The sequence below is a fragment of the Brassica napus genome, chromosome A9 (genome assembly GCF_020379485.1).
Source record: "Brassica napus cultivar Da-Ae chromosome A9, Da-Ae, whole genome shotgun sequence".
Lineage (NCBI taxonomy): Eukaryota > Viridiplantae > Streptophyta > Magnoliopsida > Brassicales > Brassicaceae > Brassica > Brassica napus.
In genome coordinates, this window is record NC_063442.1 from 18289175 (window position 1) to 18305178 (window position 16004).

At 35.6% G+C, this 16004-nt stretch overlaps 2 protein-coding genes across 2 annotated transcripts; both read right to left on the reverse strand.

Moving 5' to 3' along the window:
* Nucleotides 1–8159: 8159 nt before the first annotated feature.
* LOC125578107 lies at nt 8160–10143 on the reverse strand. Its single transcript, XM_048740394.1, has 5 exons — nt 9596–10143; nt 9391–9520; nt 8920–9207; nt 8612–8830; nt 8160–8519 (listed from the first exon to the last, which is right to left on the reverse strand). The coding sequence occupies exons 1-5, from the start codon at nt 10141–10143 to the stop codon at nt 8160–8162; spliced, it is 1545 nt and encodes a 514-aa protein (XP_048596351.1).
* A 747-nt stretch (nt 10144–10890) lies between these two features.
* Nucleotides 10891–14341, reverse strand: LOC106432439. Its single transcript, XM_013873276.2, has 7 exons — nt 12223–14341; nt 11771–11954; nt 11611–11680; nt 11501–11511; nt 11301–11400; nt 10981–11230; nt 10891–10919 (listed from the first exon to the last, which is right to left on the reverse strand). The coding sequence occupies exons 1-7, from the start codon at nt 14339–14341 to the stop codon at nt 10891–10893; spliced, it is 2763 nt and encodes a 920-aa protein (XP_013728730.2).
* Nucleotides 14342–16004: the final 1663 nt, after the last annotated feature.

A 16004-nucleotide genomic window follows, 5' to 3' on the forward strand; every position in this document is an offset into this window, starting at 1 on the left:
CATTTATTTTAAAATTGTTCTCATTTTTAATACTCAAAGTATGCTCATTTTAATAATAATTTTCAAACAAAAATTAATAAATATATAAAATTCAAAACCAAATCTTTAAAAAAAAATATTTACTTAACTTTTAAGAATAAAACTAAATTTTGACCCGCCCTTGAAAGGGCGGGTATATTTTTTGTTTTAGTTATTTTTGAAAATTTTAATTTTAATATGACCTTCACTAACTTTAAGTAAAATCACATTTAATAAATATTTTTTAATCGAATAACCTATTTAAAACCCGTTATACTAAATGAGTTTCATTTATATGAAAATATTTATTTCCATTAAAATTTCACTTAAACCCTATTAAATCTTATTTTTAACATCAAATGCTTTGTTAATTGATAAACTTAATGTCTGTGTAAAATATTTAAAATTTGAAAGAAAAATGTCTTGTCGAATAAATCTAATTTTTTGGCCGAGATGTAAGCTATGCTGTTGTAGTGTGATAATATTTTTTGAAAAAAATATATCAAATTTTGTTATAATTATGGGGAATAATTATTATATTATGTCAATAACGTAACGCTATACATAATTATATAAAATAATGTGTTATATTAATCAAATAAAAGGTTAAAATCTAAAAATAATTTTTATTTAAACACCCAATAACAAAAAAATACAAAAATATATGGTAACAAAAATGTCTTTTTAATGTCGAGAATTAGTTTTAACCTTTACAAGGGTTTATATTTTTATGGTACATGACCAATTGTATAAGGCTTTTTTCGTATCACACATTTGTTGTCATATATAAGGGTTTATATTTTTATTTAAACACCCAATAACAAAAAAAAATACAAAAATATATTTTTATAAATTTTTGTTGCCATATACATAGTTCTTTAAAACATGACTTAAAGTGGTTATCCCTTTAAAATAGGACTTTAAAATATATTCATTTGGATGAAGTTATATAACTTGTGCAGTTATATAAAAATTAGTTTTTTTAGTTGGACATAACTTTTTATCAATTGGTTATATTTCTGTTTTAATATAATAGATAATAATCGAGTATAATTGCAATTTTGTTTAATAATCAATATTATTAGTCTTCTTCTATTAAAATTAAATTAGCCATAAACCTAGATGTGGTTAAGAAAGCAATATAAATTTATATGGCTCAATTTTAAAAACAAAAATCGAGGCCCATGGCCCAATTTTAAAATCATAAACCGACAAAAACTCTTTCTTTGTGTTGGAAGAAAACGTAACTGCTTATTGTACAAAGAGAACGTGTTATTGATTTAATTAAAGTAGATACAGTTAAAAAAAATTCAATTGGACATAACTTGTTATCAATGGGTCATACTGCTCTTTTAATAGAATAGATTAAAACAATTTTAGATAATCTTATTTTTATAATATTATTTTTGTTTTATTCAAATTAAATTTTTCTGAAGTTTAAAATAATATATTTATTTTGTTCAGAAATAAGTTTTCTAAAATTTTAAAATATTATCCAAAATTGTAGTTACTTTTATTAAAAATTAAAATAAAATTTAAAAATTTTAAGATTTTTTTTTTTTTGAATTTTAGAGATTTTTTAAGTTTTGCTTGAAACTTTTTAATATTTTGATTGAAATAAGCATAGTTTAGGTATTAGAATAGGCACACTTTTTAAAGTAAGTGTATTAAAATGAGTAAAATAATTAGTTTGATTATTAAATCGGGTAGCGAAAATGTTTGGGTATTAACAAGCTTAACGAAATTTAGTTGAGATATTTATATGGAATTTTTTTATCAAAACAATTTGACTTTCATTGAACAAAACGGGTGAAAAAAGAATAGAACAGATAAAGCAAAAAAAAAGAGAAGTCCAAAACTAGTGTGACGAAAGTAGTTTTGCTTTGATAATGTGGAACTATAACTTTTTTACACCAGTGTGGAATTATAATCAAATTTTGAAAAACTCCTTTCATTTTACTATAGATATCGTTTAATATATTATAAAAAATTATTTGGTGTTTTTATATAATGCATATACATAAATGCATATATAAAATAAAATTTATAATAAAATAAATTTTCAGATTTTAAATGACCAATAGAATCATATTTTTGATAAATGAGTGATCAGTTGAACGAGAATGTATGCGACTCTTTGGAAATATGAATAATGAGTTTAGAAAAGCTATCAGCAATGCCATATACGGCCTTGATGAATGGACAACCCTTTGGTTTGGTTGAACTAGTAAGAGGATTGAGATAGGATGATCTGCTCACCCTTTCTCTTTGTTCTTTGTACTGAAGGCCTCACTCACCTCATGATAATTGAAGAACAAGAAGGGTCTATAAAAGGGATTCAATTTTCTCCAAAAGGTCCATCCATCTGTCACTTACTATTTGCCAATGACATATGTTTCATGTTTCGAGACAATATCCAACAATGTAGTAAGATGCAGTCTATTCTTGGTCCGTATGGTCAGTTGATGGGTCAAGTAATCAATTTGAAAAATACGTCCATCACTTTTGGAGAAAGGTACCTCCTGATATAAATGATGAGATTCATTTTAAATTAGGGATAGTGTTGGTGGATTTTTGAATTATCTGGGTCTCTCTAAATGTTTTAGCGGATCCAAAACTGACATGCTGAACTTCTTAAAGGATATACTGAAAAGAAGAGTCTCTAACTTGTTTTCTCGTACTATATCCCAAGGTGGAAAGGAAGTTCTTCCAAGTCAGTGGCCATAGGGATGTCTATTTACGTTATGAATTGTTTCAAATTATCCAAGACAACTTGTGACAATTTTCAAGTGCAGTGGCATCATACTAGCGGGCTTCAGTAGAAGAAAAGAAGAAGGTCCATTGGGTGGTTGGGAGAAGCTATATCTCCCGAAGGATCTTGGTTGAATGAGCTTTAAAGATATTGATTTGTTAAACTAAGCACTTCTTGCTAATCAGGCTTGGAAGATGATGATGGATAATGATACACTAAAATTGTGTCTTTTACTACTGCAAGCTAACCATGTAGATGTAGTATTTGAGATTAAATTCCAGAGGACCGTTCTTACACTTTGTTTGTATGAGTTCGATATTAAGCTAAAACAAATCAATGAGATTTAAAACAAGAATATAAAATAAACAAGTAGGCAGAGATGGTTTGGTTTGAGATAATAAAAGATGCTAAGTGTAGGGCTATAGATCGGATATCAAGCGAGAATGAGTCAATTAACTATACAAGGAACAATTCAAAACAAGTCTAGAACTCGAAAGACATATAAAGTTCGACCCACTCTCGTGGCATCTCTCCTTTTATCAAGCAATCCTAATGCCTAAATTTTCATTTGGGTTAGAATATGAAGACAAACATAAAGTTCAGATTCGATAAGTTCACAGCACGCCCTAACATCTACTTTTGCTGGTTAGGGTCGAGCTGCCCATTCAAGTTATTTCTACCAATCTAAAACACTTTTTATGAATAGATTAAACCTAGAATTAGGCACTAAGTGGTTAAATTTATGCTACCTTTAAGTGAAAGAATGAATGGAGACAATCAAACAATAATCATTGTTTGTATGCAGCTCATGAATCTCGATATCCTAACACCCTAGACTAAGCAAATTGGCTACTCAGCCATGAACAGATAAAACACAGATATAAGAGATGAAGAAAACATGATGATAGATTGCAGGAATAATAAAATAGGGTTTAGGATTCTTCTCAAGAGTGTGTAGAGATCCTTCTTCCTTCACAAGATTACAAGTTTTCTCTCTCTAAAACTTCCTCTCAAAAGTGTCTTAGTCTGTGAAAATAATAAGAAAAGATGTTTTTGCAGGTCTATGGCGGCCCAGGAGGAAAAAGGGGATTCCTAGGTAAAATCCCTAAATATTAGAAGTTTCCTTAAAAATTTCGGCCGCTGGAGCATGCACTCGGGTGCTCTGCTCGGCTGCTCCACGTGAAAATTTCCAATTTGTATTCTTTTATGCCTCTTCTGCTCCAAGTGATCCATCTCTCATCCAATGAAACTCCAGACCTATAATGACTCTAAAGGATTAAAAGGACTCTATAAAGACTTAAAAACACTTTGGAAAACATTGTTAGAATGTGTCAAAAACACCATATATCAATTCCCCCAGACTTAGATCTTTTTTTGTCTTCAAACAATGTCAAGTATCAAGAGCAGGGAGAAAATTTTGAAAGTGTGGAAACTCTCCTATTCTCAGCAACAATACTTTAACCACAAATCTCTGAACCATACAAGCAATAAAACTATGACAAAACACCCTTACCAAATCCAAACTGACTGATGTTCAAAATCGGCTCCATACTCTATATCTCAAACCTGCAAAAGCTACACTTTCCAGACAAAGTTCCGTACATTAAATTAAGAAATTAAGAGTAGCGTGAGCTTCTAATCACATACATCATTCATGATAGACTGTTCTAGGTATTAAACATGCTATTTGATGGTGGAGGTAAGAGTGTTTAGGGGCTACTATTTCTTTGTAAAGGATGCAGGATATCACATAAAATGGGAAGAAAAGATAGATACATTGATGTCCATAGCCTCTACTCGTTTTGGCATGCTCTCTCTAGAGGAACTGCTCCGATTATCCGCCTGCTCTTCGTTATTTCAAATCAGCAACTACTCTTTTGCTCGACCTTCCCAGTGGTTCCATGTTTTGTTTATTTCTTCCCCGTCTCCATCGCCTTATTCTTGTTTTTTAGGGAGATATGGTGATGTGACGAAGAAGGAGGTAATACATGATAGTTCTGATGTGCCACTGGTAGTTCTGAATGCCAAACCATTCTGGTACTCCACCCCGCTATCTTGCAGTTCACTGGTTATAGAACGGTTGCTCCCTTAATTTTGTCTGCTCTCCTCAACTAGTCTGATTTTCTGCAGTAGTAACGAGTAAGAGGCTGCGTCGATTCTTTCCTCTCTGACCTTTTTGCACATATCTACAGATATGACACTGAAAAACAAATGCATGAAGGTGAAATAAAGGCTGAGGTGCAGGGTGGAAACTAGTTAAAGATGAGCTAGCCACTCAAGATCTCCAATTTGTATCATTTTTTGCCTCTTTTGTTCCAAGTGATCTATCTCCTATCCAATGCAACTCCAGACCTGTAATGACTCGAAAAGTACTAAAAAGACTCGATAAAAACTCAAAAACACTTTGGAAAACATTCTTAGAATGTGTCAAAAACACCATATATCAGATAAGAATGATTGTTATCTCGGTTTCTAAAGCGCATGTATTTTGGAGATAATCCTTTTAAACATGCTGGTATCAGATCCAGGTAATCTTTTTGTTGGAGAAGAATCATGTTTGAAAATAAATTATTAGATAAATGGACTCGTCATATGATTTTAAATGGTTAATCCACTCTTGTTTGGGTTTCCCCATGGCTAGATGATGGTTTACGAAGAAGAGCTCCTTTGATGAAACAACAATTTGTAAACATTGATATGAGAGTCTCAGAGTTACTTAATCCAGAAATGGTGAGTGGGATATCCCTACAACTAATGAATTGTTCTTCCAAAGGGACAATGACCTTATTCTGTGCATGAAAATAGATTTTGGAGGTGAGGATTTTAAAATTTGAAAAGATACTAAAAGTGGTGAGTACTCAGAAAAATCAGAGTATTGGCTGGCCTCTCAAAGTCCAAAATCTCAAATAGGGATAGAGGCAGAACAATTTCCATCGATCAACCTTCTGAAAAAAAAAAATCTAGAAACTTAAGAAACCGCCAAAATTTGGAGTTTTTCTTTAGAAAACATTTTCCAGTGCTCTTCATGTGGCTGAAGGTATAACAGTGAGGGGGCATGAAGATTGATATAGAATGTCAGTTGTGTGGTGATGAACCTGAATCAGCTAATCATATCCTCTTTTCCTGCCCTCTGGCTCGTCTGATATGGCCTTGGCCAACGTTTCCTTCTCTTCGTGATGGATTTCATTCCCAATCCATTCATCAGAACTTTGGTTTTTGATAAATATGGAGAAAATCTGTTGATCCTTATTGAGATTAAATGGGTGTTTCCGTGGATACTGTGGAGATGATGGAAGCATAGGAATGGGTTCATCTTTAAGGGAAAATCTTTCCAAGGTGATGAAAGCCTTTGGTGATATGAATGAATGGCTCCAAGCTCAGGCTATTGAAGTGCAAAGTCAGAGCTTTTTCGGTGAATGTGAAAGAACATTATAGCGAGATTGGTTGAAACTGTGTCATGGTTGGCTGAAGTGTGATATAGGAATCTAGTCCGACAAGGATTATGGTGTGAATGGTGTTGCTTGGATTTTGAGGAATGAGGATGGTCTTGTGGTAATGCACATCAAAATCTCTTTCATGAATATCAGGTCTAATGTGGAGGCTCATGGAAATGGATGGATTTGGGCAACTGGAAGTATGTAAAGTCTTATTTTTCAAAAATTGTTTATGGAGTTAACCCTCATACTTGTTGAGTGCAGTGACTAGATCGCCAGCTTGGCTATCATTTAGGTGGTTGTCGAGTAAGATTATTGGTTCTTGGCGTCTTTGGATCAGTGGAAGCTGGAAAAATGTCTCCAAACAGCTTAGTGGTCCCTTATTTATTGCAAAAAGTGTGATTGATAAGAATTTCGCTATGTGGCTCATGGCTTCCCTTGTTGGCTCTCATCTTTCTTTTTTTATGTAAGTGAGCTTGGTGGTTTGCTTTTGTGTTCGGTAGTTAGCCGATTGAGAGTTATTCTTGTTCTTCTTTATAGTGGTGTAATGGTCTTTCTTTATGATGAAATGTTATTCCTAGTGTAAAAAGAAAAGTAAAGAAAGTCAATTTTGTTCCAAAAGTTACACCATTTGCCAGTCTTTAGCTTCAAAAGTCACAACACTATAAACTCCTATACTCCAATCACAAAGAGTTAACATTAGACAAAACACAAAACCCTTCGTACTTATGTTCCAATCTTCTTAGAAATACCAAACATACTTATCAAACTATTCTTAGAAATACATACAATATAATTCATATCAGGAAGCAAAAAAAAAACGACTACTTTCTTCTTCTTTACAAATCTTCTCTCTCGCAGCTACGACCCATTTCAGAAACAAAACATTTTCAAAACTTTCAGTGAAAAGGAGAAAATCGTGATCACTAGGTTTTCGTGGTAAAAAAATTTACTGTAGGACTTTTTGACAAATTAGGGTTTCTTGGCACATTTATCTACCTTGTGAAAGAATTCAAAAGTTTGAGAAACTCCAAACAACGGCAAGAGGGTCACTCAATTATCTCCATTGAGTGCACAAGCTTCCCCTCTAATGTAACTTATTATTGTTTCTGAGTTTTTATATCTCTTTTGTTTTGTTCGCAAGATATCTGTGGCGTTGTGGGAGCCAGAGGAAGCTGACATCACTGATCATCCATCATCTACCTTGTCATTGTTACATGAGCCGAAGCCACATTTTGACTTCAAACACTACAAGAAAACAGGTCGTTTCCGACTACGGTATTAGTCGGTATTCAGTCGGTAAATGGTCATTTCCGACTGATTAACGACTGATAAGAGTCGTCGTAATATACCTCGTCGCTAAATATTTTAGTCGTAAAACAGTCGGTATTTAGCGACTGTTTGACGACTATTATGATCAGTCGTAACTTCAGTCGGTAATTAGTAGGGCATTTGGCGACTGATTTACGACTTATTTAGTGACTATTCAACGACGGCTTACTGACTGAATTTAACGACTGCGTTTAGCGACTGAATTTAACGACTGAGTTTAACGACTGCATTTAGCGACTGATTACACGACTGACTTAGTGACTAATTATCTCTGTAGGAAAACAGTCGGTATATTACTGCTACTGAATCACGACTGATTAGCGACTGAAATGCTTAAAATTTACGACTGATTTCGCGACTGATATGCGAGTAATTACCATATTTTTTTGGCTGTTAAATATATGATTTTGGTGTATTGTTTTTCTTGTCCATGATTTGTTATTTAAATCTGCTATTAGTACTACTAAAAACGATTTTGAAATCATAAAAGTTTTAAATACCATACACAAACAAAAGAACTCCATAAGTTAGGAGTATTCAAGTTTCAAACAGAAAGAACTCCAAAGAGTTTACAAGTTTCACACATCCAAAAGGTAGTTTTTCACATAGGAGAAGGGAAAGACCTAAACATGATGGGGATCAGATGAAGCTGTTTCTTTGGAGATGAAGTCCAAGAATCTCTGGTCTGTGGTGGCGATGTACTTCCGAACCATTAACAACTCATCGATCGTAGCTTGCTGAGTAGCTATAACTCTGGAACGCTCTTCCTCAACCATTGCCGCAGCAGCAGCAGCTTGGGCACGATCTTCCTCAGCCTTTGCAAGAAGAGCAGCTTGTTCTTTGATTTGACGTTGAGCTTCTTCAAGTTGCTGTTGCATTTGGATGAAAGAGGACAAGCTTCTTGAGTCATATGCCACTTCATTAAGTTGGTTCTTCAAGCTTCCAAGGCCATAAATTTGCCCCCTGTCATTGGTGAAAGTGGCCTATAACAAGCAATAACAAGCAAGACTATATCAATAACAAGTGAGAGACTATTATGAATGCAAAAAAGAAAATGTTGAGTAAGAAACCCAACCTGAATAAACAGCTCATTCTCCTCTTCTATTGATAGTGGTGGATGCTGCCCAGTCTCGGTGTGATCATCAGTCTCAAGGGTGGCCAACTTAGCTTCTTTTTGCTTCTTGAAAGCCTCAATAACTTGTTTAGCTTTGAAATCACTAAAGGTTCCATCTGACTTTGTATGAGCTCTGATGAATACTTCACCAAAGCTCACTGGTCTTCCCAATTCAACAACCTGAAGTAAAATGGAAGAAAAGATCAGTATAAAATGTTTAAAAACCAAACAGACGTATCACAATGAACAGATAAGAAGTAGGGACTCACCATCTCTTGGTGGAGCTGCATATAAGACTTCTGGCCAGAGTTATGTGTGTGAAAGCCAAGACCTTGAAGGTCAGACATTCTAGATGCTGATGCTGTAGCACTCTTTGCAACCGCAGCGTCAGTGTCCCAATAGTCGGTCATTAGTTTCCAGAGTGTGTCGCCTATCCAATTAGGCTGCTGCCGAGATGTCCTTACTTCGCTGACCATGTCTTTCATTCGTAGAAGAGCAATGGCCTCGAAATGTTCTTGCACAACACCAGTCAATGATGGATCCCATGTGTGAGTTTTCTACAAATGAACATAGAAGATACTAGTTAGCCATCAAAAACCAAAGAATTAAAAAAACAGTGTGTAATAAACTTGTTCAAAAAAGACAAGTTAACATGGATGGTGAGTTGCACAACACCAGTCAACACCACTTACTTAATAACTATAATAACTCAAAGACAGAGAGGAGACAGAGAAACTTACGGCAAATTCCAGAAAGTAGCGTTCTTGTCTGTCTCTAGGCACACGAGTCCAGCTGTAGAAAGGCTTATTAAACTTGTTCTTTAAAATCTTGGTAATCTTCCTAGACAAGCTCGACTTGTTATACCCAAACCTACAAACATATAATAATCAATACAAATTTTTAAATTAAATTTCTAAAAGAAGACAAGCAAAAAATATAACTGACCATGTGGTTCCAGGCTCAAGGTTGCGAGACAGGACAATTGTGTTCTTCGCTCGACCTGGCTGGTTTAGGAGGGAGTTCAAAAGATCCATATGGTCAGAGGCGAGATTAGGTTGAACCGGAGCCTCTACATCGGACATATCCTCCTCCTCCTCTTCTGGAAAACGAGAATTTTGTGCTTCAGAACTGTGAGGCGATTGAGATGCTCGAACTGGAGCCGGTTGACTTGGAGGAAGTGTGTTCATACGTTCAGTCGACTGAGTTTGTCGCTGTTGAGGTTGAGACGTCGCAGCAGCTGGAGTGAGAGGCGACGGAGCTGATTGAGAAGGTGGAAAGTTCGTTTCCGGAAACAGCTTTCTCGGAGGAGGATAATCGCGAACAGATGGGAGAGGATTGTTCTTAGGGAGAGGTTTGTTCTTAGGGAGAACGGGTGGGATCGACGGAGATGGATCCCTCGGTACGAAGTCATACTGAGCTGGTAAAGTAGCTGGGCGTTGTGTAACCCGAGAGGAGTTGGGTTTGACGGTATTTCGCTTCCTCTTTCCACCCATCTTCGGAGACAGATGCTGGAGAGATCGGGATCGGCGGGAGAGATCGAGATTGTGACCGGTGGGAGAGATCGAGATCGAGCTCGGTGGGAGAGATCGCGATCGAGACCGGTGGGAGAGAGTGGCCGTCGAGATCTGTGGGAGAGATTGAGATCGAGATGGAGATGGAGATTGAGATCGTGAGAGAGTGGCTCGAGATTGAGAGTGAGATTAGGGTTTTCTTGTTGGTTCTGTTTCTTCTTCCGCGAAATTAGAAGAGATGAAATAAAATTTTGGGCTTTGTTAACGCGGGCTTTAAGTCTAAAAATTTTGGGTTTTCCCGGTTTAGATCATCAGTCGCCAATCAGTCGGAATTCAGTCATTATTTTTTAAAATGAAAATTAAATTGAAATTCAATATCAAATTATAACCAAATATTTTCGCGGTTCAATAATTTTTTGGAGGCAAAACCGAATTTTTGGCTTAATAGTCGGTAATAAATAGGTAATCAGTCGTTAAATTTGCAAATAAATTTGAAAATAAATTTGAAAATACAAATATACATAATTAAATATTACAACATATATTTTAAATGTTTTTTGCGATTTAAGAACTTTTGGATATGGAATATAACAAACTTGATCTGCTTGAGATGCTGTTAAACAAAAATAAATATAGTTAATAAAAATATAAACAATAAGTATATATATACAAACGTACCTAGAATAAATGGATCATATTTGTAGTATTTTCTCGATGAGAGAACATCCACTATTCCGCCATTTTTCCGCCGAGTGCCTCTACCAATAACAGGGTCATACCACTTACACTTAAAAAGTGTAATTTTCAAATCGACTATACCCTCGTAATTGATTTGTATGATATCTGTTAAGATCCCATAGTACTGAGATTCATCAGCTGCATTTGTATAACTCTCTCCTTTAGCACATACTCCATAGTTGCAAGTCTTTCGTCCCTCACCATGCGTTTGGGTATGAAACAGAAAACCTCGAGTGAAATAAATTGGCCAGGTTTTGGCTTTATTCACGGGTCCTTGTACAAACTCTTTAACCCAAGCAGGAAAAGGATGTGTTTCGCTCCAGTGAGTAACCTGTAAATATATATACACAAGATTAACACTATGTAAAATTAAGTATTATAATAGTATAACTGAGACGTACATAATCTTTCACCCATATATGATATTCCTCAGCTCTCTTCGTGGAGAGATCTCTTTCAGAAAGGTCTGGATATTTTACAGAAAGAAAATCTTCGAACATGCTATATTAGAGCAACAAAATTAAAATATCAGAAGGTATGCATTTGTTAGATTAGTGTGAGAAATATAAGGTATGGATTTAATTTGTCAAATTATATATACCTCTCAAATGGCTGAAAATAATCACAATTTCGCAAAACATAAGCATGTGCGCATAGATAATCTTTTTCGGAAAGCCAAATTTCTTGCATTTCCCCGCTTGGACGACCTACCTGAATAAATATATCTGGTACTCCTTCAACATGATATACAGGGACTTCACCTACTTCAAATCTTGTAAACCTACCATATTAGGACAAGAGATCCACATTTTAGAAGAAAACATATAAATACACATGAAAAGGCGAACATGTAACTAATTATAACATTTACCTCGATTTCGTTTGTATACTGTCAGCGAAGTAGTGTTCTGAGAAATAAGCAATCTCAGCATTGATATATGCTTCAACTATCGACCCTGCTGCATGGCTTTTGTTCGTTGCGTTCGCTTTCAACTTCTTAAAATATCTTTCGAAAAGATACATCCACCTATATTGCACGGGGCCTCCTAGTTCAGCTTCATAGGGGAGATGTATAGTCAAGTGCTCCATCACGTCAAAAAAAAGATGGTGGAAAGATCTTTTCCAAATTGCATAGTATCAAAACAATATTTTGTTTAAGTTTTTTTAAGCGATTTTTTTGCAAAGTTCTCGAGCAAAGGTCACGGAAAAATAAACCAATCCCTGCAATATATAAACAAATTTAAAATCGTTAATAACCCAATTTATAAACACTCTTCGAAATGTAATATACCATGAAACTATAATTAATTAATTAATTTGTACCTGATAAAGCAAGATGGACGTTCTCGTCTAGGAGTTCTGCACATATAAATGGAAGTAGCCTCTCCATAAACACATGGCAGTCATGACTCTTCATGCCTGAAAACTTGCGCTTCTCTATATCAACACAGTTAGCTAAGTCGGAAGCATAACCGTCTGGAAATTTTACCCCAACTTTCACACATTCCAATAAACTTTTTCTTGCGCTCTCTCCCAGTGTGTAGGGAGGAAAAGGAGCTTGACCACGACTATCAACATGTAAGTGTTGCCGATCACAGAGAAGTTCTATATCCAATCTTGACTTGATTGTGTCTTTCGACTTACCCTTCACACTCATAAGAGTATTCATGATGTTGTCGAAAAACTTCTTCTCAATATGCATAACATCAAGATTATGTCGAAGATTTAGGTCCCTCCAGTACGGCAACTCCCAGAATATGCTTTCCTTGTGCCAGTTATGTTCCTTCCCATATCCGGGTTTCTTCTTATCGTGACCATTTCCACCGCACTGGGACGTTTTTGGTGGATTGACACCTTTTAACCGCTCAGAATAAACTTGCTCACCACTCAAAGATTCAGGTGGAACTTCATTCATAGCATGTTTTCCCTTCAAGAAGTCCTTTCTGTTCTTCCTCAATGGATGGCCACGAGGAAGAAATCTTCGATGACAATCAAACCAACACGTCTTCCTTCCATTCTTCAGATAAAAAGCCTTTGTATCTTCCATACAAATTGGACAAGACAACCTACCATGAGTCGTCCATCCTGATAGCATCCCATATGCCGGAAAGTCGCTTATCGTCCAAAGAAGCACAGCCTTAAGATTAAAATTTTGATTCAAAGAGACATCGTATGCTTCAACTCCAGTAGACCACAGCTCTTTTAACTCCGCAATTAGAGGTTTGAGGAAGATATCTAGACTAGCTCGTGGGTGATTTGGCCCAGAATTCAAAATTGTGAGAAACAAGTACTCTGGATTCATGCACATACCAGGAGGTAGATTATATGGAGTCAAGATCACTGGCCACAACGAATGATTATTAGACATCCCAAATGGATTGAATCCATCCGTAGATAAGCCGAGATAAACATTACGGGGTTCCTCTGCAAACCGGGGATGTTGATCTTGAAAGTGTTTCCACTCTGCTGCATCTGACGGATGAGACATTTCACCCTCCTTTGCTTGGTGCTCTGCATGCCATCTCATTGCTGCTGCTGTCTTCTTGCTCTGATACATTCTCTTCAATCTGTCAGCAATAGGTAGATACCACATACGACTATATGGCACTTTGGTTCTACGTCGTTCGCTTCTAGGCTTCCATCTTGGTGCATCACAAAACTGACACTTATCCCACCTTTCATCCTCTTTCCAGAAGATCATACAATTGTTAACACACACATCAATTTTATAGTACGGGAGACCCAAATTGCGCATCAATCTTTCTGTCTCGTAATGTGAACCGGTTGATTGGTTTCCAGCTGGTAAATAGTCTGTCAACATTTCACATACCGAATCAACGCACTTTTCACTCAAATTATAATCCACCTTATTTTGCATGATCCTAGAAGCCAATGATAATTGCGAGTGACCTTCTCGGCAACCATCATATAAAGGATTTTTCGCTCCTTCTAACAAGTCGTAGAATTTCTTCGAGTGATTGCATTCCGGATCTACTGCATTTTGATAACTATCACCATGTTGATAGTTATCAAAACTCACATTATCTCGAAATGCATCATTCACCATTTCCACATATCTATCTTCTACTGCATTACCAATGTGATCTTCACTACCACTTAAATGCGTCGGATTAGCATAACTTGTTCCTAAAGCCATATCGAGTTCTTCTCCATGCTTGTACCACACATAATAGTCGAGCATAAACCCTTTACTATATATATGTTTCAAAATTCGATGCCCCGGGAGAAATTTCTCATTCTTGCAAACACTGCAAGGACAAAAGAATTTACCATTATTATCCTGTGTTAGAGGCTGACTGTTTGCAAATGCCATGAATTGCTCTACTCCCGTTGTGAACTCTTCCGAGAAATTCCCCGTTTCTTCATCGATCCTCTTGTACATCCAATCTCGAAAGTTAGTGTAGTTGTAATTACCTCCCATTATGTGACTGAACGTTTTTTCTGACTTTTTTATTCTTTCAAGCATCGCACGAAGAAAAAATGACTCGGTTGGGTGTATATATAGAAAATGTTTCCGACTGTTTTCCTACTGATTTACGACTGAATTTGCCGACTGATATATTTGGTCGTAAAAGGTTGTTACACCAAACTAGTAACGACATTCACGTGTTTTATACCGGTTTTTGACGACCGAAATGTGACGGTTTCACCTAATATATATCAGTCGCTAAACAGTCACTATATTTCCCGACTAATTACCGACCGATGCTTACCGACTACACATTAGTCTGTAGTCAGTCGCTAATAAACGACTAGGTTTCTACTGAATTCTGTAGTCGTTATTTGGCGACTGATTACCTACTGTTTTATTTCGGTCGTAGCATAGTCGCTAATCAGTCGTGAATCAGTCGGTATATTTAGCGACTACATAATCAGTCGGTAAAATCAGTCGGCAAAAACGTGTTTTCTTGTAGTGAAATGGATCCTTGCAGACAACTCCTATTCCCCATTTAACACTTGAACATGTCTTCCTCCACAAGTCCCGGCCATTCAAATCAAGTCGGTTCAGTTTACTTATTTTCTAACTTTTCTATTTTTCTAAAATTGCAACAGAGAAGTGCCATCTCATTGGCAAGGAGATTAGTGCCTTGGTCGATAATCCTCCTGGAACATACTTTTTAGAGATCATTTATCGAAGAGGACCGTTTAAAGGAATGCATGTGGGTCGATTCTAGTTTTCAGTTGAGGGGACTCGCAAACACGTTGGCAAAGAAAAATGTTTTCGTTGTTGACATGGAACAACAAAATTTAAGATCATACTTGAGCTTTACTGCACTTATGCAGGTAATTAAACTTTTAGTTAAAAGATTTGTAATCACATCATAGTTAAAAGATCGATTATTTACTATTATTTTAAAACCATGGATAGTTTAATCATTTGCATAGCATTTTTTCAATTATACACACCTCCTGTATGGGAATAAAGATTCAATTGTAAGTGAAAATTTCATTTATGTTCAAATAGTTGTTCATAAATGTTAAATTTTTAGATTTGACTATGATATATTGAAATGGGAAAGCTTGTCAGCACATGTGCCTTAATTTTCAGAAAAGTGGAGAAAACACACAATCACTAATAACTACATGATATGTGCACTATCAGTTCATTTGTTGATGCCACAGTCATTCAAATATAACCTAAATATTTGCCTATGCACATTAAAATAACCAAATATTTGATTTATTACTTCTGCTAATGTAAAATGCAACTTTGAATGGATATTATTGTTAAGTTGTGATGGTATTTTTTATCAAACATGTATGACCACTTATTAGTAAATCATATAGAGCATTACCACAATTTTAACTGATTAATCTTTTTAGATGATCAAATTAGGTGAATGAACATTTATTTCCACAACTATCTTTATCAACAAGTGGGAAATCTCTATGGATGGTGTTAAGAGCCTCAATACCACATATTCAACTTTTGGAGATGAGAAGATTCCCGGAGAGAAAATACTTATAGAGTATTTACAAGGTCATCCAATTGTGATAGTGTTATGAAATTACAGAATAAGCTATGAGAAATGTGTTACAAGAAAAAAAAAAGCTATGAGGAATGTAATGTCTGAAGAATGCGA